This window comes from Ranitomeya imitator, chromosome 10 (genome assembly GCF_032444005.1).
Source record: "Ranitomeya imitator isolate aRanImi1 chromosome 10, aRanImi1.pri, whole genome shotgun sequence".
NCBI lineage: Eukaryota > Metazoa > Chordata > Amphibia > Anura > Dendrobatidae > Ranitomeya > Ranitomeya imitator.
The window spans coordinates 4,376,434-4,403,123 of record NC_091291.1 but is presented as its reverse complement, the minus strand read 5'-3'; the positions used below and the strand labels follow the sequence as shown (position 1 = coordinate 4,403,123).

The 26,690-nt window shown below is 53.6% G+C and overlaps 2 protein-coding genes across 6 annotated transcripts in view; both read left to right on the top strand.

The window, feature by feature from the left end:
• The first annotated feature begins 3,653 nt into the window (after window positions 1-3,653).
• On the top strand, window positions 3,654-18,403 carry SDHB (succinate dehydrogenase complex iron sulfur subunit B). The gene is made up of 8 exons (XM_069742551.1): window positions 3,654-3,918; window positions 11,893-12,032; window positions 14,955-15,040; window positions 15,118-15,254; window positions 15,748-15,864; window positions 15,989-16,090; window positions 16,296-16,418; window positions 17,994-18,403. The coding sequence occupies exons 1-8, from the start codon at window positions 3,853-3,855 to the stop codon at window positions 18,069-18,071; spliced, it is 849 nt and encodes a 282-aa protein (XP_069598652.1). The 5' UTR covers window positions 3,654-3,852; the 3' UTR covers window positions 18,072-18,403.
• Window positions 18,404-22,076: 3,673 nt separating this feature from the next.
• ATP13A2 (ATPase cation transporting 13A2) overlaps window positions 22,077-26,690 on the top strand; it is a 41,713-nt gene continuing 37,099 nt past the window's right edge. For 2 of the 5 annotated variants that reach the window (XM_069741920.1, XM_069741917.1), the window contains exon 1: window positions 22,077-22,134. Coding sequence is in view for 2 of the 5 variants with exons in the window: in XM_069741912.1 (XP_069598013.1) it covers window positions 24,894-24,948 (55 nt within the window). In the remaining 3 variants the exon portion in view is untranslated. Of the gene's footprint in view, window positions 22,135-24,771; window positions 24,949-26,690 lie in introns of those variants that run through there. The other 3 variants (XM_069741913.1, XM_069741919.1, XM_069741912.1) reach the window with 3 other exon arrangements.

The following is a 26,690-nucleotide window of genomic DNA, read 5'->3' as shown; positions in this document are numbered from 1 at the left end:
CATCTAACCATGTCTCGGTTATTCCCACTATGTCAAAGTTACCTGTAGATATTTCTGCTTCTAGTTCTTCCATCTTGTTTGTCAGGCTTCTGGCGTTTGCGAGCATGCAGTTTAGAGGATTTTGTTTTGTTCCAATCTCCTCACTGTGGATTGTTTTAGAAATGTTCTTACCTCCCTTCTGAGTATGTTTTCCTGGGTCGTCTTTGTTCGAGTCTAATGTTTTTCTTCCCGTCCCCTCTTCTTCTAGTTTAACGCCCTCCTGATGAGTGTAGCGAGTCTTCATCCCAAGAAGGATGGGACTACACGGTTTTGTGTAGACTATCGTAAGCTCAATGAGAAAACAGTGACGGATGCGTATCCCATGCCGCGTGTGGATGACTTGTTAGACCGGCTGGCGGGGGCAAAGTATTTGACCACCATCGATCTATGCAAAGGCTACTGGCAGATTCTCCTTAGTCCTGACGCTATTCCCAAGTCGGCATTTGTCACCCAGTTTGGCTTATTCCAGTTTCGAGTTATGCTATTCGGGATGAAGAATGCCCCGGCGACCTTCCAGAGGATGGCTGACCAGCTTCTCTATGGTCTCCAGGACTATGCGTGTGCCTACCTGGATGACATAGCCATCTACAGCGCGACATGGGAAGAGCATCTAAATCACCTAGACACAGTATTAGACAGGATCCACAAGGCCGGAATCACCCTGAACCCAAACAAGTGTCACGTGGGCAAAGCAGAGGTTCAGTATTTAGGGCATTGGGTGGGAAGTGGGAAACAGCGACCAGAACCAGCCAAGATTGAGGCCATAGCCAAATGGCCCATCCCACACACTAAAACCCAGGTCCTGGCGTTTCTAGGGACAGCGGGGTGTTACAGGAAATTCATTCCCAATTACAGCAGTGTAGCCAAGCCCCTCACTGATCTGACCCGTAAGAACCAACCCCGCCAGGTAACCTGGACCACAGAGTGTGAGGAAGCCTTCCACCAACTAAAGGACGCCCTCACCAATACCCCTGTATTGGCCGCACCCGATCCAACTAAACGTTTCCTTGTTCACACAGACGGTTCTATGTTTGGATTAGGGGCAGTACTAAGCCAAGTCGGGCCGGACGGCCAAGAACACCCGGTAGCTTACCTGAGTCGGAAACTACTGCCCCGTGAAGTAAGCTATGCGGCCATCGAGAAGGAGTGCCTGGCGGTAGTATGGGCACTCAAAAAGTTACAACCATATTTGTATGGACGACAGTTTTCCCTCCTAACGGACCATAATCCCCTAGTCTGGCTTAATCGGGTCTCCGGAGACAACGCCAGATTACTGCGGTTGAGTATAGCCCTACATCCTCTGGACTTCACCATCCACTACAGACCCAGCAAACAAAACGGTAACGCCGATGGACTAAGTCGACAAACGGAACTTGTACCAACCCCATAAACTTCGGTCATCCCCAAACCGATCCGTTAAGGATCAGACTGTGTATGCTGATCGCATCGCTGAAAAGGGGAGCCGTGTTACGGAATCCCACCGCACCAAGAATATGTTGTGCAGTTATAAGTATGTATAAATAGGTTCCATGTGAGATGCATGTCCCTAATGCATCAGCCCACAGGCTGCGCCCTGGGCAGAGGGGACACGATATTCCCCTTTTGTCCGCCCGCCACCTTTGTAATTCCCACAGTAAATATTGGCAGGCTCCGGCCACCTGCGGCTATTGTAATGTATGTCTGGCCTGCCGCTTTCTATTGGCCTGCCCTCTGTATCTGTGTGATATATTCTGGGTCCTGTGAGTAAAGTGTTGTCAGACTGGAAATATGTGGAGACGCAGTGATCTTTTATATGCGCCCAGGTAACCAAACGATTCCAGCCAGCGTCCTTCATTCAGACTCCAGCCAAAGCAGAGCGAGCCTCCTGAAACACGGGGTGGTACTGAAAGAGGTACGCCAGCTTGGTAGACCCCGTTACAGCGTCGTCTGGCATATTCCCACATAGACCATCAGGGAAGGCAGCGTCTGGCATATTCTCACATAGGCCACCAGGGATGGCGGCGTCTGGCATATTCTCACATAGGCCACCAGGGACGGCGGCGTCTGGCATATTCCCACATAGGCCACCAGGGACGGCGGCGTCTGGCATATTCTCACATAGACCACCAGGGACGGCGGCGTCTGGCATATTCTCACATAGACCACCAGGGACGGCGGCGTCTGGCATATTCTCACATAGACCACCAGGGACGGCGGCGTCCGGCATATTCTCACATAGACCACCAGGGACGGCGGCGTCTGGCATATTCTCACATAGGCCACCAGGGACGGCGGCGTCTGGCATATTCTCACATAGGCCACCAGGGATGGCGGCGTCTGGCATATTCTCACATAGACCACCAGGGAAGGCGGCGTCTGGCATATTCTCACATAGACCACCAGGGAAGGCAGCGTCTGGCATATTCTCACATAGACCACCAGGGATGGCGGCGTCTGGCATATTCTCACATAGACCACCAGGGAAGGCAGCGTCTGGCATATTCTCACATAGGCCACCAGGGATGGCGGCGTCTGGCATATTCTCACATAGACCATCAGGGAAGGCAGCGTCTGGCATATTCTCACATAGGCCACCAGGGATGGCGGCGTCTGGCATATTCTCACATAGGCCACCAGGGACGGCGGCGTCTGGCATATTCTCACATAGACCACCAGGGACGGCGGCGTCTGGCATATTCTCACATAGACCACCAGGGATGGCGGCGTCCGGCATATTCTCACATAGGCCACCAGGGACGGCGGCATCTGGCATATTCCCACATAGACCACCAGGGACGGCGGCGTCCGGCATATTCCCACATAGACCACCAGGGACGGCGGCGTCCGGCATATTCTCACATAGACCACCAGGGATGGCGGCGTCCGGCATATTCCCACATAGACCACCAGGGACGGCGGCGTCTGGCATATTCTCACATAGACCACCAGGGATGGCGGCGTCTGGCATATTATCACATAGACCACCAGGGACGGCGGCGTCTGGCATATTCTCACATAGACCACCAGGGACGGCGGCGTCTGGCATATTCTCACATAGACCACCAGGGACGGCGGCGTCCGGCATATTCTCACATAGACCACCAGGGACGGCGACGTCTGGCAGGTTTATGTGGAACCAGCGCTTTCCTGGACAATTCCTTTAAGGCCTCATTCAGACGCAGCTTAGTGCTCGCCGCCTCGCTGTGGGGGGCTCCACCAGTCATCCATGTGCTCCACATTTACCTGTGTGTGGTTGGAGGAAAGTGAAGAACAAGTCACAGTATGACAGTGTGCAGTGCCGCCATTATTCGTGCTGTGACCGTCGTCTGTGTCCGGCACCGTGCAGAAAAGCGGCTGAAAGTCAGACATTGTCACACAAAAGAGCCGAAAAAAATATTGTGACTGAAAAAGTGACGCAGATAATGCTCCACAGACTTCTATTCAGTGTCGTCCACTGACTGACTGACTGACTGACTGACTGACTGACTGACTGACTGACTGACTGACTGACTGACTGACTGACTTGGCGCCCACACGGTTATACTCCAGCTGCGCTTACCATTGGCTGTCACCGCTGCCACTCCACAAGCATCTGACGAATCACAGAACAGAGCCCGCCCTTCACCACAACAACCGCAGAGGTTATCCATCACCATGGAGACTAGATTGTGAGACAGAGCGGCTTCCAGCGCCGGGGATGACGGGAGAGAGGATGGACGCTCTATCTGCACCCTCAGCCTCTCACACAGGACTTTGTTTCCGCCTCTATGGTTTTCTGGCCGCACCGCTCGGTGTGATGGGAGTTGGGAGGTGTGAGAAATATCAGAAGGAAAGATGGCGGCGGTCGTGTTCTCCTTGAGACGTAGCGGGTCAGTGCTGAGGACGGCGGGGGTCGCACAGGTCAGAGCGAGGGAGAGACCGCCGTAATGTAACGCGTGTGAGGGGGGGAGAGACCGCCGTAATGTAACGCGTGTGAGGGGGGGAGAGACCGCCGTAATGTAACGCGCGTGAGGGGGGGGAGAGACCGCCGTAATGTAACGCGCGTGAGGGGGGGGAGAGACCGCCGTAATGTAACGTAACGCGTGTGAGGGGGGGGAGAGACCGCCGTAATGTAACGTAACGCGTGTGAGGGGGGGGAGAGACCGCCGTAATGTAACGTAACGCGTGTGAGGGGGGGGAGAGACCGCCGTAATGTAACGTAACGCGTGTGAGGGGGGGGAGAGACCGCCGTAATGTAACGTAACGCGTGTGAGGGGGGGGAGAGACCGCCGTAATGTAACGTAACGCGTGTGAGGGGGGGGAGAGACCGCCGTAATGTAACGTAACGCGTGTGAGGGGGGGGAGAGACCGCCGTAATGTAACGTAACGCGTGTGAGGGGGGGGAGAGACCGCCGTAATGTAACGTAACGCGTGTGAGGGGGGGGGAGAGACCGCCGTAATGTAACGTAACGCGTGTGAGGGGGGGGAAGAGACCGCCGTAATGTAACGTAACGCGTGTGAGGGGGGGGAGAGACCGCCGTAATGTAACGTAACGCGTGTGAGGGGGGGGAGAGACCGCCGTAATGTAACGTAACGCGTGTGAGGGGGGGGAGAGACCGCCGTAATGTAACGTAACGCGTGTGAGGGGGGGGAGAGACCGCCGTAATGTAACGTAACGCGTGTGAGGGGGGGGAGAGACCGCCGTAATGTAACGTAACGCGTGTGAGGGGGGGGAGAGACCGCCGTAATGTAACGTAACGCGTGTGAGGGGGGGGAGAGACCGCCGTAATGTAACGTAACGCGTGTGAGGGGGGGGGGGAGACCGCCGTAATGTAACGTAACGCGTGTGAGGGGGGGGAGAGACCGCCGTAATGTAACGTAACGCGTGTGAGGGGGGGGGAGAGACCGCCGTAATGTAACGTAACGCGTGTGAGGGGGGGGAGAGACCGCCGTAATGTAACGTAACGCGTGTGAGGGGGGGGAGAGACCGCCGTAATGTAACGTAACGCGTGTGAGGGGGGGGGAGAGACCGCCGTAATGTAACGTAACGCGTGTGAGGGGGGGGGAGAGACCGCCGTAATGTAACGTAACGCGTGTGAGGGGGGGGGAGAGACCGCCGTAATGTAACGTAACGCGTGTGAGGGGGGGGAGAGACCGCCGTAATGTAACGTAACGCGTGTGAGGGGGGGGAGAGACCGCCGTAATGTAACGTAACGCGTGTGAGGGGGGGGGAGAGACCGCCGTAATGTAACGTAACGCGTGTGAGGGGGGGGAGAGACCGCCGTAATGTAACGTAACGCGTGTGAGGGGGGGGAGAGACCGCCGTAATGTAACGTAACGCGTGTGAGGTGGGGGAGAGACCGCCGTAATGTAACGTAACGCGTGTGAGGGGGGGGAGAGACCGCCGTAATGTAACGTAACGCGTGTGAGGGGGGGGAGAGACCGCCGTAATGTAACGTAACGCGTGTGAGGGGGGGGAGAGACCGCCGTAATGTAACGTAACGCGTGTGAGGGGGGGGAGAGACCGCCGTAATGTAACGTAACGCGTGTGAGGGGGGGGAGAGACCGCCGTAATGTAACGTAACGCGTGTGAGGGGGGGGAGAGACCGCCGTAATGTAACGTAACGCGTGTGAGGGGGGGGAGAGACCGCCGTAACGTAACGTAACGCGTGTGAGGGGGGGGAGAGACCGCCGTAACGTAACGCGTGTGAGGGGGGGGAGAGACCGCCGTAACGTAACGCAACGCGTGTGAGGGGGGGGAGAGACCGCCGTAACGTAACGCGTGTGAGGGGCGGGAGAGACCGCCGTAACGTAACGCGTGTGAGGGGGGGGAGAGACCGCCGTAACGTAACGCGTGTGAGGGGGGGGAGAGACCGCCGTAACGTAACGCGTGTGAGGGGGGGGGAGAGACCGCCGTAACGTAACGCGTGTGAGGGGGAGACACCGCCGTAACGTAACGCGTGTGTGAGGGGGGGAGAGACCGCCATCTACGTATAGAGTGCACGCTCCTGCCAGGAGGGATCTTCTGCCCCCGAGCCCCCTTGTTCACATGTGGGGTGCACGCTCCTGCCAGGAGGGTCCGCCATATTTGCAGAATTGATTGTGAATTCTCAGATAACATGGTGGACCCTCTGGGGGGGGCCGGACACATCCACTGTACTCGGCCCGTTGTGTTGGCTGCGTCATGTCCGGGACTGTAAAGGTACCGTCACACATAACGATATCGTTGCTTTTTGTGACGTAGCAACGATATCGTTAACAAAATCATTATGTGTGACAGCGACCAACGATCAGGCCCCTGCTGGGAGATCGTTGGTCGCTGAGGAAAGTCCAGAACTTTATTTCGTCGCTGGATCTCCCGCTGACATCGCTGAATCGGCGTGTGTGACGCTGATCCAGCGATGTCTTCACTGGTAACCAGGGTAAACATTGGGTTACTAAGCGCAGGGCCGCGCTTAGTAACCCGATGTTTACCCTGGTTACCATTGTAAATGTAAAAAAAAAAAAAGAACACTACATACTTACATTCCGGTGTCTGGTCATGTCCCTCGCCTTCAGCTTCCCGCACTGACTGTCAGCGCCGGCTGTAAAGCAAAGCACAGCGGTGATGTCACCGCTGTACTTTACGGCGCGCTCAGTCAGTGCGGGAAGCTGAAGGCGAGGGACATGACCAGACACCGGAATGTAAGTATGTAGTGTTCATTTTTTTTTTACATTTACAATGGTAACCAGGGTAAACATCGGGTTACTAAGTGCGTCCCTGCGCTTAGTAACCCAATGTTTACCCTGGTTACCGGGGACTTCGGCATCGTTGGTCGCTGGAGAGCTGTCTGTGTGACAGCTCTCCAGCGACCAAACAGCGACGCTGCAGCGTCGCTAAATGTGACGGTACCTTAAATGAGGCCGATTTGATCCCGGCCGCCTCTACTGACACATTGTAACAAACTGCAAACAGGAGAGAGATTCCAAACAGAGTTTTGTTTTCGGGTCACGATGCGCCACCGCTTGTCTCTGTTATATCTGCCATCATCAAGGCTGCTCAGGACGAACCAAAACACACGAGCACCTTACCCCTGGTACATTAAAACAAACCCTCAGCTGTGTGAGCAGGACCAGGTCAGGGGTGGGAGTGCGGCTTTTGGATGTAAGTCTGGTGGCTCCTCAACACTGAGGCCTGAATGATTCCGCACTCCTCATTACACTACACGTCCCGCAGTCTGTTAGTGAATGCTCCCTGGGTCATGCGGCCCGTCTCGTGGAACGTGGGGGTCCGCCACATCCAGAGCCTCCACCTGATTCCAGGAACGTACAGCCGCGCACACAGTGGGCACATCACCATCTCGCTGCCGTCACGGGCACACGCGGCCTGGAAGAGGGTGACCCATACTGAAGCCAGGCTGCCTATTGTTCTCCAGCTTTCCCAGGAATAGTTGTGATTAATGCTGACACTTCTGTATTTGTGCAGCTTCTCGGTGACTTGTTGCCACGTGGTTCTTTTACAGCTATAATTTTGATTTCAGATAGAATAACGCCGCCATATTGCCGACAAGTTGTGTACAGCTGACAATGAAGCCTTGTGTGCGGCTTGTGACCCGTGGCAGCACTATTGTAATAACTTGTGAGGCGAGGCTGACCCCTGAGGATGCCTGTGGGCTATTATTCCTGGGGTCTCATGTATTTGGGATGAGGCTGACCCCTGAGGATGCCTGCGGTCTATTATTCCTGGGGTCTCATGTATTTGGGATGAGGCTGACCCCTGAGGATGCCTGCGGTCTATTATTTCTGGGGTCTCATGTATTTGGGATGAGGCTGACCCCTGAGGATGCCTGCGGTCTATTATTCCTGGGGTCTCATGTATTTGGGATGAGGCTGACCCCTGAGGATCCCTGCGGTCTATTATTCCTGGGGTCTCATGTATTTGGGATGAGGCTGACCCCTGAGGATGCCTGCGGTCTATTATTCCTGGGGTCTCATGTATTTGGGATGAGGCTGACCCCTGAAGATGCCTGCGCTCTATTATTCCTGGGGTCTCATGTATTTGGGATGAGGCTGACCCCTGAGGATGCCTGCGCTTTATTATTCCTGGGGTCTCAGTTGTATTTGGGATGAGGCTGACCCCTGAGGATGCCTGCGGTCTATTATTCCTGGGGTCTCATGTATTTGGGATGAGGCTGACCCCTGAGGATGCCTGCGGTCTATTATTTCTGGGGTCTCATGTATTTGGGATGAGGCTGACCCCTGAGGATGCCTGCGGTCTATTATTCCTGGGGTCTCATGTATTTGGGATGAGGCTGACCCCTGAGGATGCCTGCGGTCTATTATTCCTGGGGTCTCATGTATTTGGGATGAGGCTGACCCCTGAGGATGCCTGCGGTCTACTATTCCTGGGGTCTCATGTATTTGGGATGAGGCTGACCCCTGAAGATGCCTGCGCTCTATTATTCCTGGGGTCTCATGTATTTGGGATGAGGCTGACCCCTGAGGATGCCTGCGCTTTATTATTCCTGGGGTCTCAGTTGTATTTGGGATGAGGCTGACCCCTGAGGATGCCTGCGGTCTATTATTCCTGGGGTCTCATGTATTTGGGATGAGGCTGACCCTTGTGGATGCCTGCGCTCTATTATTCCTGGGGTCTCATGTATTTGGGATGAGGCTGACCCCTGAGGATGCCTGCGCTCTATTATTCCTGGGGTCTCAGTTGTATTTGGGATGAGGCTGACCCCTGAGGATGCCTGCGGTCTATTATTCCTGGGGTTTCATGTATTTGGGATGAGGCTGACCCCTGAGGATGCCTGCGGTCTATTATTCCTGGGGTCTCATGTATTTGGGATGAGGCTGACCCTTGTGGATGCCTGCGCTCTATTATTCCTGGGGTATCATGTATTTGGGATGAGGCTGACCCCTGAGGATGCATGTGGTCTATTATTCCTGGGGTCTCATGTATTTGGGATGAGGCTGACCCCTGAGGATGCCTGTGGACTATTATTCCTGGGGTCTCATGTATTTGGGATGAGGCTGACCCCTGAGGATGCCTGTGGACTATTATTCCTGGGGTCTCAGTTGTATTTGGGATGAGGCTGACCCCTGAGGATGCCTTGTGGATGCCTGCGCTCTATTATTCCTGGGGTCTCATGTATTTGGGATGATGCTGACCCTTGAGGATGCCTGCGCTCTATTATTCCTGGGGTCTCATGTATTTGGGATGAGGCTGACCCCTGAGGATGCCTGTGGTCTATTATTCCTGGGGTCTCAGTTGTATTTGGGATGAGGCTGACCCCTGAGGATGCATGTGGTCTATTATTCCTGGGGTCTCATGTATTTGGGATGAGGCTGACCCCTGAGGATGCCTGTGGACTATTATTCCTGGGGTCTCATGTATTTGGGATGAGGCTGACCCTTGAGGATGCCTGCGCTCTATTATTCCTGGGGTCTCAGTTGTATTTGGGATGAGGCTGACCCCTGAGGATGCCTGCGCTCTATTATTCCTGGGGTCTCATGTATTTGGGATGAGGCTGACCCTTGAGGATGCCTGTGGTCTATTATTCCTGGGGTCTCAGTTGTATTTGGGATGAGGCTGACCCTTGAGGATGCCTGCGCTCTATTATTCCTGGGGTCTCATGTATTTGGGATGAGGCTGACCCTTGAGGATGCCTGTGGACTATTATTCCTGGGGTCTCAGTTGTATTTGGGATGAGGCTGACCCCTGAGGATGCCTGTGGACTATTATTCCTGGGGTCTCAGTTGTATTTGGGATGAGGCTGACCCCTGAGGATGCCTGTGGACTATTATTCCTGGGGTCTCAGTTGTATTTGGGATGAGGCTGACCCCTGAGGATGCCTGTGGTCTATTATTCCTGGGGTCTCAGTTGTATTTGGGATGAGGCTGACCCTTGTGGATGCCTGCGCTCTATTATTCCTGGGGTCTCAGTTGTATTTGGGATGAGGCTGACCCTTGAGGATGCATGTGGTCTATTATTCCTGGGGTCTCATGTATTTGGGATGAGGCTGACCCCTGAGGATGCCTGTGGACTATTATTCCTGGGGTCTCATGTATTTGGGATGAGGCTGACCCTTGAGGATGCCTGCGCTCTATTATTCCTGGGGTCTCAGTTGTATTTGGGATGAGGCTGACCCCTGAGGATGCATGTGGTCTATTATTCCTGGGGTCTCATGTATTTGGGATGAGGCTGACCCCTGAGGATGCCTGTGGACTATTATTCCTGGGGTCTCATGTATTTGGGATGAGGCTGACCCTTGAGGATGCCTGCGCTCTATTATTCCTGGGGTCTCAGTTGTATTTGGGATGAGGCTGACCCCTGAGGATGCCTGCGCTCTATTATTCCTGGGGTCTCATGTATTTGGGGTGAGGCTGACCCCTGAGGATGCCTGTGGTCTATTATTCCTGGGGTCTCATGTATTTGGGATGAGGCTGACCCCTGATGATGCCTGTGGGCTATTATTCCTGGGGTCTCATGTATTTGGGATGAGGCTGACCCGTGAGGATGCCTGTGGTCTATTATTCCTGGGGTTTCATGTATTTGGGATGAGGCTGACCCCTGAGGATGCCTGTGGTCTATTATTCCTGGGGTCTCATGTATTTGGGATGAGGCTGACCCCTGAGGATGCCTGCGCTCTATTATTCCTGGGGTCTCATGTATTTGGGATGAGGCTGACCCCTGAGGATGCCTGTGGACTATTATTCCTGGGGTCTCAGTTGTGTTTAGGGGTGAGGCTGACCCCTGAGGATGCCTGCGGTCTATTATTCCTGGGGTCTCAGTTGTATTTGGGATGAGGCTGACCCCTGAGGATGCCTGTGGTCTATTATTCCTGGGGTCTCATGTATTTGGGATGAGGCTGACCCCTGAGGATGCCTGCGCTCTATTATTCCTGGGGTCTCATGTATTTGGGATGAGGCTGACCCCTGAGGATGCCTGTGGACTATTATTCCTGGGGTCTCAGTTGTGTTTAGGGGTGAGGCTGACCCCTGAGGATGCCTGCGGTCTATTATTCCTGGGGTCTCAGTTGTGTTTAGGGATGAGGCTGACCCTTGAGGATGCCTGTGGTCTATTATTCCTGGGGTCTCATGTATTTGGGATGAGGCTGACCCCTGAGGATGCCTGCGCTCTATTATTCCTGGGGTCTCATGTATTTGGGATGAGGCTGACCCCTGAGGATGCCTGCGCTCTATTATTCCTGGGGTCTCGGTTGTGTTTATGGCCGTGCCCCCATTCCGGAGTTTTGTGATAAAAGCCTCTTTGTGCCGTTCTCTGTGGGCCTTTGTTCTGGGCCCTGAGCGCAGCAGATGATCTCATGGGATCTTGTGATTGTAGATTTTCGGCTTTTATTCCCCGGTCCGATGATTTGACTGAGGCTCCGTGTGCGCAGGGATCAGGGACCGGACAAGGATGGAGCCAGAGTAATGCCGGGAGGCACAGATGTTTGATCCTGTGTGGTTGGAGGAATTGATGGGTTCTTGGTCTCTGTGGTCACCCAGTCTTTATTCCCGACTTCTACCCTTAAAAATACAGAAATCCCAGCACCCGGACCCTCCACACTCCCAGCCCCTGACCACGTCGTCTGCCTTCTCCTCCGCTCATAGGTCCGGTCACTTATCTCCAGGGCTGGTCAGCGATACAGGAGTTTGTGTGTGTGCGGCATCCTGGGGGTCTCGGGATCTGGACCACCTTAGATCTTTGGGGTATATCAGGCCCATAATAGAAAAAAAACAAAAAGAAAAGCGTCCTGTGTATTGATTACGATCAATGGGTGACTTTCTGTGGTCCTGGTTTACATATCGGGGTGACAGTCCCCCTGTGTATTGGGGGGTCGTCCTGTGTATTGGGGGGTCGTCCTGTGTACGTGTTGTGCTGAGCCTTCTCTCTCCTGGTATCTGCAGATCTCACGAGGAGCTCAGACCGCTGCAGCCCCCGCCACCGAAGCCGCAGCCCGCATAAAGAAATTTGCAATCTACAGATGGGACCCTGACAAGCCTGGGGATAAACCGCGCATGCAGACGTACGAGATCGACCTGAACACGTGAGTGCTGCGACGGCCTGAGAGCTGTGAACCAGGAACGACCACTGCGCCGATAATTACTGCAGGAGTGAAGAGCAGAATAGTGAGTGCAGCTCTGGGGTATAATACAGGATGTAACTCAGGATCAGTAATGTAATGTATGTACACAGTGACTGCACCAGCAGAATAGTGAGTGCAGCTCTGGGGTATAATACAGGAGGTAACTCAGGATCAGTAATGTAATGTATGTACACAGTGACTGCACCAGCAGAATAGTGAGTGCAGCTCTGGAGTATAATATAGGATGTAATCAGGATCAGTAATGTAATGTATGTACACAGTGACTGCACCAGCAGAATAGTGAGTGCAGCTCTGGAGTATAATACAGGATATAACTCAGGATCAGTAATGTAATGTATGTACACAGTGACTGCACCAGCAGAATAGTGAGTGCAGCTCTGGGGTATAATACAGGATGTAACTCAGGATCAGTAATGTAATGTATGTACACAGTGACTGCACCAGCAGAATAGTGAGTGCAGCTCTGGGGTATAATACAGGATGTAACTCAGGATCAGTAATGTATGTACACAGTGACTGCACCAGCAGAATAGTGAGTGCAGCTCTGGAGTATAATACAGGAGGTAACTCAGGATCAGTAATGTATGTACACAGTGACTGCACCAGCAGAATAGTGAGTGCAGCTCTGGAGTATAATACAGGAGGTAACTCAGGATCAGTAATGTAATGTATGTACACAGTGACTGCACCAGCAGAATAGTGAGTTCAGCTCTGGAGTATAATACAGGATGTAACTCAGGATCAGTAATGTAATGTATGTACACAGTGACTGCACCAGCAGAATAGTGAGTGCAGCTCTGGGGTATAATACAGGATGTAACTCAGGATCAGTAATGTATGTACACAGTGACTGCACCAGCAGAATAGTGAGTGCAGCTCTGGGGTATAATACAGGAGGTAACTCAGGATCAGTAATGTAATGTATGTACACAGTGATTGCACCAGCAGAATAGTGAGTGCAGCTCTGGGGTATAATACAGGAGGTAACTCAGGATCAGTAATGTATGTACACAGTGACTGCACCAGCAGAATAGTGAGTGCAGCTCTGGGGTATAATACAGGATGTAACTCAGGATCAGTAATGTAATGTATGTACACAGTGACTGCTCCAGCAGAATAGTGAGTGCAGCTCTGGAGTATAATACAGGAGGTAACTCAGGATCAGTAATGTAATGTATGTACACAGTGACTGCACCAGCAGAATAGTGAGTGCAGCTCTGGAGTATAATACAGGATGTAACTCAGGATCTTTAATGTAATGTATGTACACAGTGACTGCACCAGCAGAATAGTGAGTGCAGCTCTGGGGTATAATACAGGAGGTAACTCAGGATCAGAAATGTAATGTATGTACACAGTGACTGCACCAGCAGAATAGTGAGTGCAGCTCTGGAGTATAGTACAGGATGTAACTCAGGATCAGTAATGTAATGTATGTACACAGTGACTGCACCAGCAGAATAGTGAATGCAGCTCTGGAGTATAATACAGGAGGTAACTCAGGATCAGTAATGTAATGTATGTACACAGTGACTGCACCAGCAGAATAGTGAGTGCAGCTCTGGGGTATAATACAGGATGTAACTCAGGATCAGTAATGTATGTACACAGTGACTGCACCAGCAGAATAGTGAGTGCAGCTCTGGAGTATAATACAGGATGTAACTCAGGATCAGTAATGTATGTACACAGTGACTGCACCAGCAGAATAGAGAGTGCAGCTCTGGAGTATAATACAGGAGGTAACTCAGGATCAGTAATGTATGTACACAGTGACTGCACCAGCAGAATAGTGAGTGCAGCTCTGGGGTATAATACAGGAGGTAACTCAGAATCAGTAATGTCATGTATGTACACAGTGACTGCACCAGCAGAATAGTGAGTGCAGCTCTGGGGTATAATACAGGAGGTAACTCAGAATCAGTAATGTAATGTATGTACACAGTGACTGCACCAGCAGAATAGTGAGTGCAGCTCTGGGGTATAATACAGGAGGTAACTCAGAATTAGTAATGTAATGTATGTACACAGTGACTGCACCAGCAGAATAGTGAGTACAGCTCTGGGGTATAATACAGGAGGTAACTCAGAATCAGTAATGTAATGTATGTACACAGTGACTGCACCAGCAGAATAGTGAGTGCAGCTCTGGGGTATAATACAGGAGGTAACTCAGAATCAGTAATGTAATGTATGTACACAGTGACTGCACCAGCAGAATAGTGAGTGCAGCTCTGGGGTATAATACAGGAGGTAACTCAGGATCAGTAATGTAATGTATGTACACAGTGACTGCACCAGCAGAATAGTGAGTGCAGCTCTGGGGTATAATACAAGAGGTAACTCAGGATCAGTAATGTATGTACACAGTGACTGCACCAGCAGAATAGTGAGTGCAGCTCTGGGGTATAATACAGGAGGTAACTCAGAATCAGTAATGTAATGTATGTACACAGTGACTGCACCAGCAGAATAGTGAGTGCAGCTCTGGGGTATAATACAGGAGGTAACTCAGGATCAGTAATGTAATGTATGTACACAGTGACTGCACCAGCAGAATAGTGAGTGCAGCTCTGGGGTATAATACAGGAGGTAACTCAGAATCAGTAATGTAATGTATGTACACAGTGACTGCACCAGCAGAATAGTGAGGGCAGCTCTGGGGTATAATACAGGATGTAACTCAGGATCAGTAATGTATGTACACAGTGATTGCACCAGCAGAATAGTGAGCGCAGCTCTGGGGTATAATACAGGATGTAACGTCATGTGTTATATAGATGAATTCTATCTGTAATTTGGTGATGGGAGGACGATGGCTTTGATCTGTGACCAGTCCGTGCCTTGTTTTCCTTCCCTCAGTTGTGGCCCCATGGTTCTCGATGCGCTCATTAAGATTAAGAATGAGATGGACGCCACGTTGACGTTCCGCCGGTCGTGCAGGGAGGGTGAGTGCTGTCCTCTCCACGTGGTGTGGCTTGTGCTGTCTGACTCTCCTCTGACTTTTCTCCTTCTTCTTCCCCAGGTATCTGTGGCTCCTGTGCCATGAATATTAATGGTGGAAATACCCTCGCCTGCACTGTAAAGATTGACACTAACCTGAGTAAAGTTTCCAAAATCTATCCCCTTCCCCACATGTATGTTGTGAAGGATCTGGTGCCTGTAAGTGCTGCTGCTGCTTCTCTGACGCTGGCCTGGGTCCATTTATATTATATGGAGTGGTGGCAGTTAGTGTAGTACCTTCTGTGTCCAGGAGGAGGCGCCCTGCTGTCACTATATTAATAGGCAGTAACTGCACATGGGGGGCCTGGTGTCTTCCGGCATCGGGTGGGTCTGAACCCCGCTTCTTCTCTGGATCAGTGGGGTCTCTGTGGCTTAGCTGAGGCCGACATGACGACTTTGGCTGCAGTTCTCTCGGTGCCGCTGCCCCATCGCGTCCCTATAGATGTGAATATGGTCTTATTCCGACTCCCAAACTGCTGCAAAAAGTTGGACCAAGTTTTTTTCTTTGCGAGTTGCTTATCGCAGCTGTGTAGGTGACGCCATAAGACCCAGTTCACATCTATAACGCCATGATGACCGCTGTCACCGTCTCGCCTTAATCCTGAAGCTTTTCTCCACTTGATCAGTGACTTTAACATTTTTATTATTTAAGGATCTGAGTAACTTCTACGCTCAGTATAAATCCATAGAGCCCTATCTGAAGAAGAAGGACGAGTCTAAACAGGGCAAGGAGCAATATTATCAGTCCATCGAGGACCGAGACAAGCTGGTGAGTCGTATCCGAGCGTCAGTCTGTACCTGAATACTCCAGAGCTGCGCTCACTATTCTGCTGTGCGCGTCCATTACTTCTGCCGTTCTTGCAGTGAGTGACCCGTGTTCTCCTCTCCCATAGGACGGCCTCTATGAGTGTATCCTCTGCGCTTGCTGTAGCACCAGTTGTCCCAGTTACTGGTGGAATGGAGACAAGTATCTGGGTCCTGCCGTCCTCATGCAGGTAATGTCTGGGTGACATGTGGGAGTGGGACAGCTCCTGAGTCTTGGGGAATATCTTGGAGAGACCTCAGACGTCTGTGCTGGGATCAGGTCTGTTCTGTAGGGCGGCGCGTTCACACCGTGCACCCGTGACTTACGCCCCTCTGGGGCCCGTGACGGACGCCCCTCTGGGGCCCGTGTGATTGTCACCCTGTTCTGGCTTTCAGGCTTATCGGTGGATGATCGACTCCAGAGATGAATACACAGAGGAACGATTATCCAAACTGCAGGATCCGTTCTCGCTGTACCGCTGCCACACCATCATGAACTGCACCAGGACGTGTCCCAAGGTAATAAGCCGAGGTGTCTGCTACGTGGAGATCGCTGTCGGTGACTGCAGCAGTCCTAGGCCTTAAAGGGGTTGTCTCCTTAAAACCTTGAGCTTTTTACGTACCCTTCCCGCTCAGTGCTGTCCCAGACTTAGGGGTGACGATGGTTTAGCCAATCACTCCGCGTATTGTGAGGACTAGATCGGAAGAGTCAGTGATTGGCTGCAGTGCTGTCAACTTGATGTTAGGGCTGCAGCCGAACAGAGATTGGTGCAGACAGTGCTGGACCTGGGGAAGGGTAACTAAAGCGCAGTTTGTGGAGGGAAGTTTCAAAGATGCCGGACTTCAGGGGTAAAAAATGTTTTAATCTTTTTATTCTTTTTTAATTAAGGGGACAACCCCTTTAAGATGACCGTGCATCTTAAAATTGGCTAGAGCTGCTGATTTTGGTTGGTTCAGCACATTATCTGATGCTTATGGGGTGTCCTGACAATTCGGGTGATGAAAGAACACTGCATTGAGGCCGAGAAATATCTGAGCGGTGGCCGCAGCTCTGCGAGTATCTGAGCGGTGGCCGCGGCTCTACGAATATCTGAGCGGTGGCCGCAGCTCTGCGAATATCGGAGCGGTGGCCGCGGCTCTACGAATATCTGAGCGGTGGCCGCAGCTCTGCGAATATCTGAGCGGTGGCCGCAGCTCTACGAATATCTGAGCGGTGGCCGCGGCTCTACGAATATCTGAGCGGTGGCCGCAGCTCTGCGAATATCGGAGCGGTGGCCGCGGCTCTACGAATACCTGAGCGGTGGCCGCGGCTCTACGAATATCTGAGCGGTGGCCGCAGCTCTACGAATATCTGAGCGGTGGCCGCGGCTCTACGAATATCTGAGCGGTGGCCGCAGCTCTACGAATACCTGAGCGGTGGCCGCAGCTCTACGAATATCTGAGCGGTGGCCGCAGCTCTACGAATATCTGAGCGGTGGCCGCAGCTCTGCGAATATCTGAGCGGTGGCCGCAGCTCTACGAATATCTGAGCGGTGGCCGCGGCTCTACGAATATCTGAGCGGTGGCCGCAGCTCTGCGAATATCGGAGCGGTGGCTGCGGCTCTACGAATATCTGAGCGGTGGCCGCGGCTCTACGAATATCTGAGCGGTGGCCGCAGCTCTACGAATATCTGAGCGGTGGCCGCAGCTCTACGAATATCTGAGCGGTGGCCGCAGCTCTGCGAGTATCTGAGCGGTGGCCGCAGCTCTGCGAATATCTGAGCGGTGGCCGCAGCTCTGCGAGTATCTGAGCGGTGGCTGCAGCTCTACGAATATCTGAGCGGTGGCCGCAGCTCTGAGCGGTGGCCGCAGCTCTGCGAGTATCTGAGCGGTGGCCGCAGCTCTGCGAGTATCTGAGCGGTGGCCGCGGCTCTGCGAATATCTGAGCGGTGGCCGCGGCTCTGCGAATATCGGAGCGGTGGCCGCGGCTCTACATTGCCTTGGTTTTCAGGGCGTCGTATGATGCGTCTGAGTTGGGACTTGTCCTGGATCTGCTGTTCTGGATGCACTTTACGTATAATACCCGTCATCTGTGACCTGTTCTCTGTTTTTTAGGGCCTGAACCCTGGGAAAGCTATTGCTGAAATTAAGAAAATGATGGCCACGTACAAGGAGAAGGCGGTCAGCGCCTGACACGGCAGTGCTGCCGCCATCAGTGTGACCCGCGTATATCCTAACCCTCCTGGTGCAGCGCTGCCGCCATCAGCGCACATCCTAATCCTCCTGGTGCAGCGCTGACGCCATCAGCGCACATCCTAACCCTTCTGGTGCAGCGCTGCCACCATCAGTGTACTCAAGCACATCCTAATCCTCCTGGTGCAGCGCTCTCAGCCGGCGTCTTGCCTGATCTCCGCTGCTGAGACGTCGTCTGCCAATTTTGCTGCTTCTTAATGAGTTTTATGCTTTTTGGAAGGTAATGACTAAATTGTAAATTCATCTAATTATTAAAGGTTGCAGTCTCTGGATGTGTGCGGTGTTTAGAGGAAATGTGGAAGGAGGAGAGGAGGCTTCTGCCATTGTATGTAACGCCACCGCCGCACATTGATACCAACGCTGACTGTAGCGATGTCCTCATTACATTGCTGGCAGCCGCAGGTCTCTTATTGCTGACTGAGGGAGCGGATTGGACCCAGACGGCTCCGGGATCTGATCAGCTGGGTAATCCACCGTGATCTCACCATGACCCGCAGGTACAGACGTAAGATCTGGAGCGGAATCCACCTCAGCTGCTGCTGTAAAGTGCTGACATTGCCGGGCAGGTAAAGGCCTGGGACCACCGGGTCTCCCAGGGACCCTCTTGTCACCGAGATCAGGGGCTTCCAGCTTCTGCTCCTCCATCTGATGTGGGTTTGCTTTTTAACCCCTCGTACAGTTCCTGAGATTGAGCAAAAAAAAACAAAAAAAAAAAACATTTTCTTGAACTTTACATGGAGCTGTATCTGTAGGCAGCTTTGCTTAATTACCAGCGCTCAGAGTCATCACCCCCTTTGTAAAGACAATGAAAATGGCAGAAAATAAAAAGAATATATAGCACCAACATATTCCGCAGCGCTTTACAGCTTAACAGTTTCAACACACAAGTCATAAGTAACAACGTTAACAAAACAATAATTAAAGCACAATTGGAAGCCCCTGCTCGTGAGAGCTGACAATCTACACTGAGGGGGGAAAAGGCCGAAATCTGCGACCCTATGGAGGGGATTTGATCAAAACAAAAATCTGTGCACTCGGGAGCAGAAAGTGTCGGCCCGTCCTCTTCCCGGTACCAGAGGTGGGTTCTGGCTCGTGCCCATGCACCGACCGTTACAGAGCCGCCTCGTCTCATCAGGAGTTGTTGGCGACATATAATGTGGACACCATTCCAGTTTGCTGCAGAGCACAGTACATGCGGGGTCCTGGGGCTGAGCTCCAGGGCACGGGGTGGCGCATGTGTCTGCTCCCGGATGTCGCTGCCTGTTCTCACACACTTCACGTCTCTCAGGGCCTCTTGTAGTGGAGGAGCGGCACTCAGACAGCTGTACCTGCTGCGGTGAAGGGTCCTTGTCCTCCACGGGCCGCCGAGGCCTCCATAATGCAGCACATGGAGCAGTCTGTACAGTACTGGCCAGTGTAGGGTCAGGGGGCTCCATCCTATACAGACTGTGGGGGTCTCACATTATTGGAGCTGCAGTACCAGGGAGGCGCAACTTCAAGAAACCATAAAAAGACAGAATTATGTCTGATCTCTGCCTCGCTGTTCCAGCGCCGGTGGCCGTCACTCATCCGACAGCTCGTTGTGATGTCGCCACTCTGTCTTGCACTATCCGGCGATGGAGCAGTGGCGGTCCGCCATCTTTGGCTGCACAACCTGTGTCTCCGCCATCATCGTCCCGGCCGTAAAGAGCAACTAATCTCTGCTTGACTCATACTTGCTAAAGTTGCCTGCAGGCAGATGGGGTCCGGGTCCTGAGCCCCTAGAAGTGCGCGGCTCAGGAGACAGGAGCGCAGCACAATGACAGTCGGTTGTCCATGCTTTCCGCTATGTGCCCAATTCTGCACTTCTCAGTGGTCTACGGAGACCCCCAGCGATATACAGGTAATTCTAGTGTCAGCTGGTAACAAACGCCAGGGAGACCAATCATCTGGAGGATCTGCCTGATCCCTGACCTGCTGCGGGAGTGTATGACCTCTCCAGCTGCTCCTCGGCCCCTGCTGGTTATTATGCTCTGGTGTGTGATCAGAGTGGATACCAGAAGCTGAGATACACCGGTATCTCACTCAATGAGCTTAGATACACAGCAGACAGTATCTCTTCATGGGATTCCATATGGCAGCCTGGCGAACAATACCGCACGGGATGGGATTAGATACGGCAGCGCGGCGGACAGTACATGAAGGGATTAGATACGGCAGCCTGGTGAATAGTACCGCACTGTCTGGCTCTGATCTCACTGGGAATTTCTGCTTTGTTGTAAGTAAAATGTGACTGAGAAATCCAGGAATGAAAAAGAGGAAACGACACCGAGGTTATAGGAAATAGAGCGGTCACTGCCCTGATAAATCTGCGAGGTCACGGCACTAATGTACTAGTGTGTATGAGGGCGGTATTATGTTATATTCCTATACATAGGGGGCAGTATTATAGTAATTATATTCTTGTACATAGGAGCAGTATTATAGTAGTTATATTCTTGTACATAGGAGCAGTATTATAGCAGTTATATTCTTGTACATAGGGGCAGTATTATAGTAGTTATATTCTTGTACATAGGGGCAGTATTATAGTAGTTATATTATTGTACATAGGAGCAGTATTATGGTAGTTATATTCCTGTACATAGGGGCAGTATTATAGTAGTTATATTCCTGTACATAGGGGCAGTATTATAGTAGTTATATTATTGTACATAGGAGCAGTATTATGGTAGTTATATTCTTGTACAAAGGAGCAGTATTATAGTAGTTATATTCTTGTACATAGGGGCAGTATTATAGTAGTTATATTATTGTACATAGGAGCAGTATTATGGTAGTTATATTCTTGTACAAAGGAGCAGTATTATAGTAGTTATATTCTTGTACATAGGGGCAGTATTATAGTAGTTATATTATTGTACATAGGAGCAGTATTATGGTAGTTATATTCTTGTACAAAGGAGCAGTATTATAGTAGTTATATTCTTGTACATAGAGGCAGTATTATAGTAGTTATATTCTTGTACATAGGGGCAGTATTATAGTAGTTATATTCTTGTACATAGGAGCAGTATTATAGTAGTTATATTCTTGTACATAGGGGCAGTATTATGGTAGTTATATTCTTGTACATAGGAGCAGTATTATGGTAGTTATATTATTGTACATAGGAGCAGTATTATGGTAGTTATATTCTTGTACATAGGGGCAGTATTATAGTAGTTATATTCTTGTACATAGGAGCAGTATTATAGTAGTTATATTCTTGTACATAGGGGCAGTATTATAGTAGTTATATTCTTGTACATAGGAGCAGTATTATAGTAGTTATATTCTTGTACATAGGGGCAGTATTATAGTAGTTATATTCTTGTACATAGGAGCAGTATTATAGTAGTTATATTCTTGTACATAGGAGCAGTATTATAGCAGTTATATTCTTGTTCATAGGAGCAGTAATATAGTAGTTATATTCTTGTACATAGGGGCAGTATTATAGTAGTTATATTCTTGTACATAGGAGCAGTATTATAGTAGTTATATTCTTGTACATAGGGGCAGTATTATAGTAGTAATATTCTTGTACATAGGGACAGTATTGTAGCAGTTGTATTGTACATAAGAGCAGTATTGTAGCGGTTGTATTGTTTATAGGAGCAGTATTGTAGCGGTTGTATTTTCTTGTATGAGGGTATAGTTTGCGGTTTTCCTCACTGTGATATGTCCTCTTTACGGTGGAGATGTATATGGTTCTCCCTATGTGCCATGTTCGGTGTGTTTCCCCAGTAATAGCAGTGGTGCTGGTATACCGGGGTCTCCCGCCCTCCTCGCCGTTCCCTGGATGTCATCGTGTCCTCATGAAGCAGACGCAGGTGAACAATGAGGCAGGTGCAGGTTCGTCCTTGGCTGTCGTCCCGTTATTGTCTCTGGTGTCGTCACTGTGCCGCCCGCGTCATTCAGCAGGAGACGGTTCCGGCCTGAAGAAACCAGAGCCCTTTGTATAGGGCAGGAGCTGCAGCAGGTGATGGGGTCGGGGCATAATGAACGGCGCCATCAGCTGGTGACGGTGTGTGATCTGTCAGGGGTGTAACCTGGGCCCTGGAACTTGGGGGGCTCAAAAGGTCCCTTTACCCAATATGAAAAGGCGATAACTAAGGAAGACCTGGGATAGGGGGGGGGCGCTGTTGGAGCCCAGGAGCTTCACGCTCCAGCACTGTCAGGCGGTATTTCTGTAGACGCGGGGTGCAGCACATGATGGTACTTTCCCCACAGGGTGGTGGGGGTGACTGGCTGCAGCCTGAAGTGTGGGGGTGATTATGATGGTGGCAGCCTGCGCCCATGGGGATGGGACATGGATGGCGGGGGAGGGGCGTCCTGTGCCTGGGGGAGAAGTAGGGTTGGCAAGGAGTGGGTGGCTTGTGCCCAGGGGTGGAGTAGGTGAGGGAGGATGGGTCTGTGCCCGGGCAAGGGGGATGGGTGGTCTGTGCTCAGAGGAGGGGTTGGTATGGGGGGGCGGCCTGCTTTTTATTCTTGTCTGTAACCACTTTGGGCCGAGCATGGTGAGGGGTGAGCGTGGTGGGGGGGCGTTGGGTGAACGCAGTGAGGTGGTGGGGGGGGGGGCGTTGGGCGAGTGTGGTGAGGGGTGGGGGGCGTTGGGTGAGTGCGGTCGGGGGGCCGAGCGCGGTGAGGGTCGTTGGGTGAGTGCGGTTGGGGGGCAGTGAGGGGGTCGTTGGATGAGTGCGGTCGGGGGGCGAGCGTGGTGGGGGGGCGTTGGGTGAACGCAGTGAGGTGGTGGGGGGGCGTTGGGCGAGTGTGGTGAGGGGTGGGGGGCGTTGGGTGAGTGCGGTCGGGGGGCCGAGCGCGGTGAGGGTCGTTGGGTGAGTGCGGTTGGGGGGCAGTGAGGGGGTCGTTGGGTGAGTGCGGTCGGGGGGCGAGCGTGGTGGGGGGGCGTTGGGTGAACGCAGTGAGGTGGTGGGGGGGGGCGTTGGGCGAGTGTGGTGAGGGGTGGGGGGCGTTGGGTGAGTGCGGTCGGGGGCCGAGCGCGGTGAGGGTCGTTGGGTGAGTGCGGTTGGGGGGCAGTGAGGGGGTCGTTGGGTGAGTGCGGTCGGGGGGCGAGCGTGGTGGGGGGGCGTTGGGTGAGTGCGGTTGGGGGGCAGTGAGGGGGTCGTTGGGTGAGTGCGGTCGGGGGGCGAGCGTGGTGGGGGGGCGTTGGGTGAACGCAGTGAGGTGGTGAGGGTCGTTGGGTGAGTGCGGTTGGGGGGCAGTGAGGGGGTCGTTGGGTGAGTGCGGTCGGGGGGCGAGCGTGGTGAGGGTCGTTGGGTGAGTGCGGTCGGGGGGCAGTGAGGGGGTCGTTGGGTGAGTGCGGTCGGGGGGCGAGCGTGGTGGGGGGGGCGTTGGGTGAACGCAGTGAGGTGGTGGGGGGGGCGTTGGGCGAGTGTGGTGAGGGGTGGGGGGCGTTGGGTGAGTGCGGTCGGGGGCCGAGCGCGGTGAGGGTCGTTGGGTGAGTGCGGTTGGGGGGCAGTGAGGGGGTCGTTGGGTGAGTGCGGTCGGGGGGCGAGCGTGGTGGGGGGGCGTTGGGTGAGTGCGGTTGGGGGGCAGTGAGGGGGTCGTTGGGTGAGTGCGGTCGGGGGGCGAGCGTGGTGGGGGGGCGTTGGGTGAACGCAGTGAGGTGGTGAGGGTCGTTGGGTGAGTGCGGTCGGGGGGCAGTGAGGGGGTCGTTGGGTGAGTGCGGTCGGGGGGCGAGCGTGGTGAGGGTCGTTGGGTGAGTGCGGTCGGGGGGCGAGCGTGGTGGGGGGGCGTTGGGTGAACGCAGTGAGGTGGTGAGGGTCGTTGGGTGAGTGCGGTTGGGGGGCAGTGAGGGGGTCGTTGGGTGAGTGCGGTCGGGGGGCGAGTGTGGTGAGGGTCGTTGGGTGAGTGCGGTCGGGGGGCAGTGAGGGGGTCGTTGGGTGAGTGTGGTGGGGGTGTTGGCTGAGCTTGGTTAGGGGTCGGGGCAAGCGGGCGTTGGGCGAGCGCAGTGAGGGGGTGGGGGTTTAGGTGGGCGCAGTGAGGGGTAAGCGTGGTGGGGGGCATTAGGCGAGCTCCAGGCCACATTACACGCCTCTGTACATTCGGTGCTCACGTTGCGGATCTGCAGCAGTTTCCCATGCGTTGTACAGCACCATGTAAACCTGAGGTAAACACAATCTGCAGTGCACATGGGGGAAATACCGCGTTTATTCCGCAGCATGTCAGTTCTGTGTGCGGATTCCGCAGCGTTTACCTGCGAATTTACCCAAGTCAGTCCGGAAAAATCCGCAACGGTTCCATCTACGTGTGCACATAACCGCAGACGTCGGCCGCGTCCGTCCTTTCAGCGTTTTCTATGAATGGTGTGAGTGTGCACAGAGCCTGAGGCGTCTGCGACCAGAAGAACAGAAAGCTGAAGTGGCGCAAAACATCCAGAGAACAAGGAGCAAATGCAAACCGGCTACAACGGGCGGTGACCGAGGAGACTCCGCAGGGACCGGACCCGGCTTCTCCGCCGCCTCACAGGACCCCGGTACCGGCTGAAGCCCCTTAGCTACGCTGGACCTGTGCGGCCAATCATGCTGCAGCTTTCATGTCTTCAGGTGTGAGAAGCGTCGTGATTGGCTGTTACAGACCACGCCCCGCCTGCAGCGCTGTCCTCCTGTGTCCGGGGTAACGGTTCGGTCTCGGTGGAGTTGTTGTCGGCTGTGACCGGAGCGGAGGGAAAACAACTCCCGGCATGCCCCGCGGACAGCGACGGCGGCCGGTACCGATATGGCGGCGGAGACGGGTGAGAGCGGCGAAAACCACCCACAATGCACTGGCGGGGGTATATATGTATTACTCGTACCAGTGTGTAGGGGAAAATTACTGGGACAGATGAGGGGGACTGGTCGGGGGGTAATACTGGGACTGGTGTGTGTGGAGGGGACTGGTCTGGGGGGGTAATACTGGGACTGGTGTGTGTGGAGGGGACTGGTCTGGGGGGGTAATACTGGGACTGGTGTGTGTGGAAGGGACTGGTCGGGGGGTAATACTGGGACTGGTGTGTGTGGAAGGGACTGGTCTGGGGGGGTAATACTGGGACTGGTGTGTGTGGAGGGGGCTGGTCGGGGGGTAATACTGGGACTGGTGTGTGTGTGGAAGGGACTGGTCTGGGGGGGTAATACTGGGACTGGTGTGTGTGGAGGGGACTGGTCGGGGGGTAATACTGGGACTGGTGTGTGTGGAAGGGACTGGTCTGGGGGGGTAATACTGGGACTGGTGTGTGTGGAGGGGGCTGGTCGGGGGGTAATACTGGGACTGGTGTGTGTGTGGAGGGGACTGGTCGGGGGGTAATACTGGGACTGGTGTGTGTGTGGAAGGGACTGGTCTGGGGGGGTAATACTGGGACTGGTGTGTGTGGAGGGGACTGGTCTGGGGGGGTAATACTGGGACTGGTGTGTGTGGAGGGGACTGGTCTGGGGGGGTAATACTGGGACTGGTGTGTGTGGAGGGGACTGGTCTGGGGGGTAATACTGGGACTGGTGTGTGTGGAGGGGGCTGGTCGGGGGGTAATACTGGGACTGGTGTGTGTGGAGGGGACTGGTCTGGGGGGGGGTAATACTGGGACTGGTGTGTGTGGAGGGGACTGGTCTGGGAGGGTAATACTGGCACTGGTGTGTGTGGAGGGGACTGGTCGGGGGGTAATACTGGGACTGGTGTGTGTGGAGGGGGCTGGTCGGGGGGTAATACTGGGACTGGTGTGTGTGGAGGGGACTGATCTGGGGGGGTAATACTGGCACTGGTGTGTGTGGAGGGGGACTGTCTGGGGGGTAATACTGGGACTGGTGTGTGTGGAGGGGGCTGGTCTGGGGGGTTAATACTGGCACTGGTGTGTGTGGAGGGGACTGGTCTGGGGGGGGGTAATACTGGGACTGGTGTGTGTGGAGGGGACTGGTCTGGGAGGGTAATACTGGCACTGGTGTGTGTGGTGGAGGGGGACTGGTCGGGGGGTAATACTGGGACTGGTGTGTGTGGAGGGGGCTGGTCGGGGGGTATACTGGGACTGGTGTGTGTGGAGGGGACTGATCTGGGGGGGTAATACTGGCACTGGTGTGTGTGGAGGGGGACTGGTTCTGGGGGGGTAATACTGGGACTGGTGTGTGTGGAGGGGACTGGTCTGGGAGGGTAATACTGGGACTGGTGTGTGTGGAGGGGACTGGTCGGGGGGTAATACTGGGACTGGTGTGTGTGGAGGGGGCTGGTCGGGGGGTAATACTGGGACTGGTGTGTGTGTGGAGGGGGCTGGTCGGGGGGGTAATACTGGGACTGGTGTGTGTGGAGGGGACTGGTCTGGGGGGGGGGGGGTAATACTGGGATTGGTGTGTGTGGAGGGGGGCTGGCTGGGGGGTAATACTGGGACTGGTGGTGTGTGTGGAGGGGACTGGTTGGGGGGCTTTTACTGGGAGCGGTGCTTGTCGCCATGGTGATTGAACCATTTGTTGTTGCGTCCCCCTCCTGTGACCGCTGGTGTGGGGGGTTCAGCGTCTGTGGATTACTGACCCCCGTCAGCTGCTCCGAGGGTCGTCC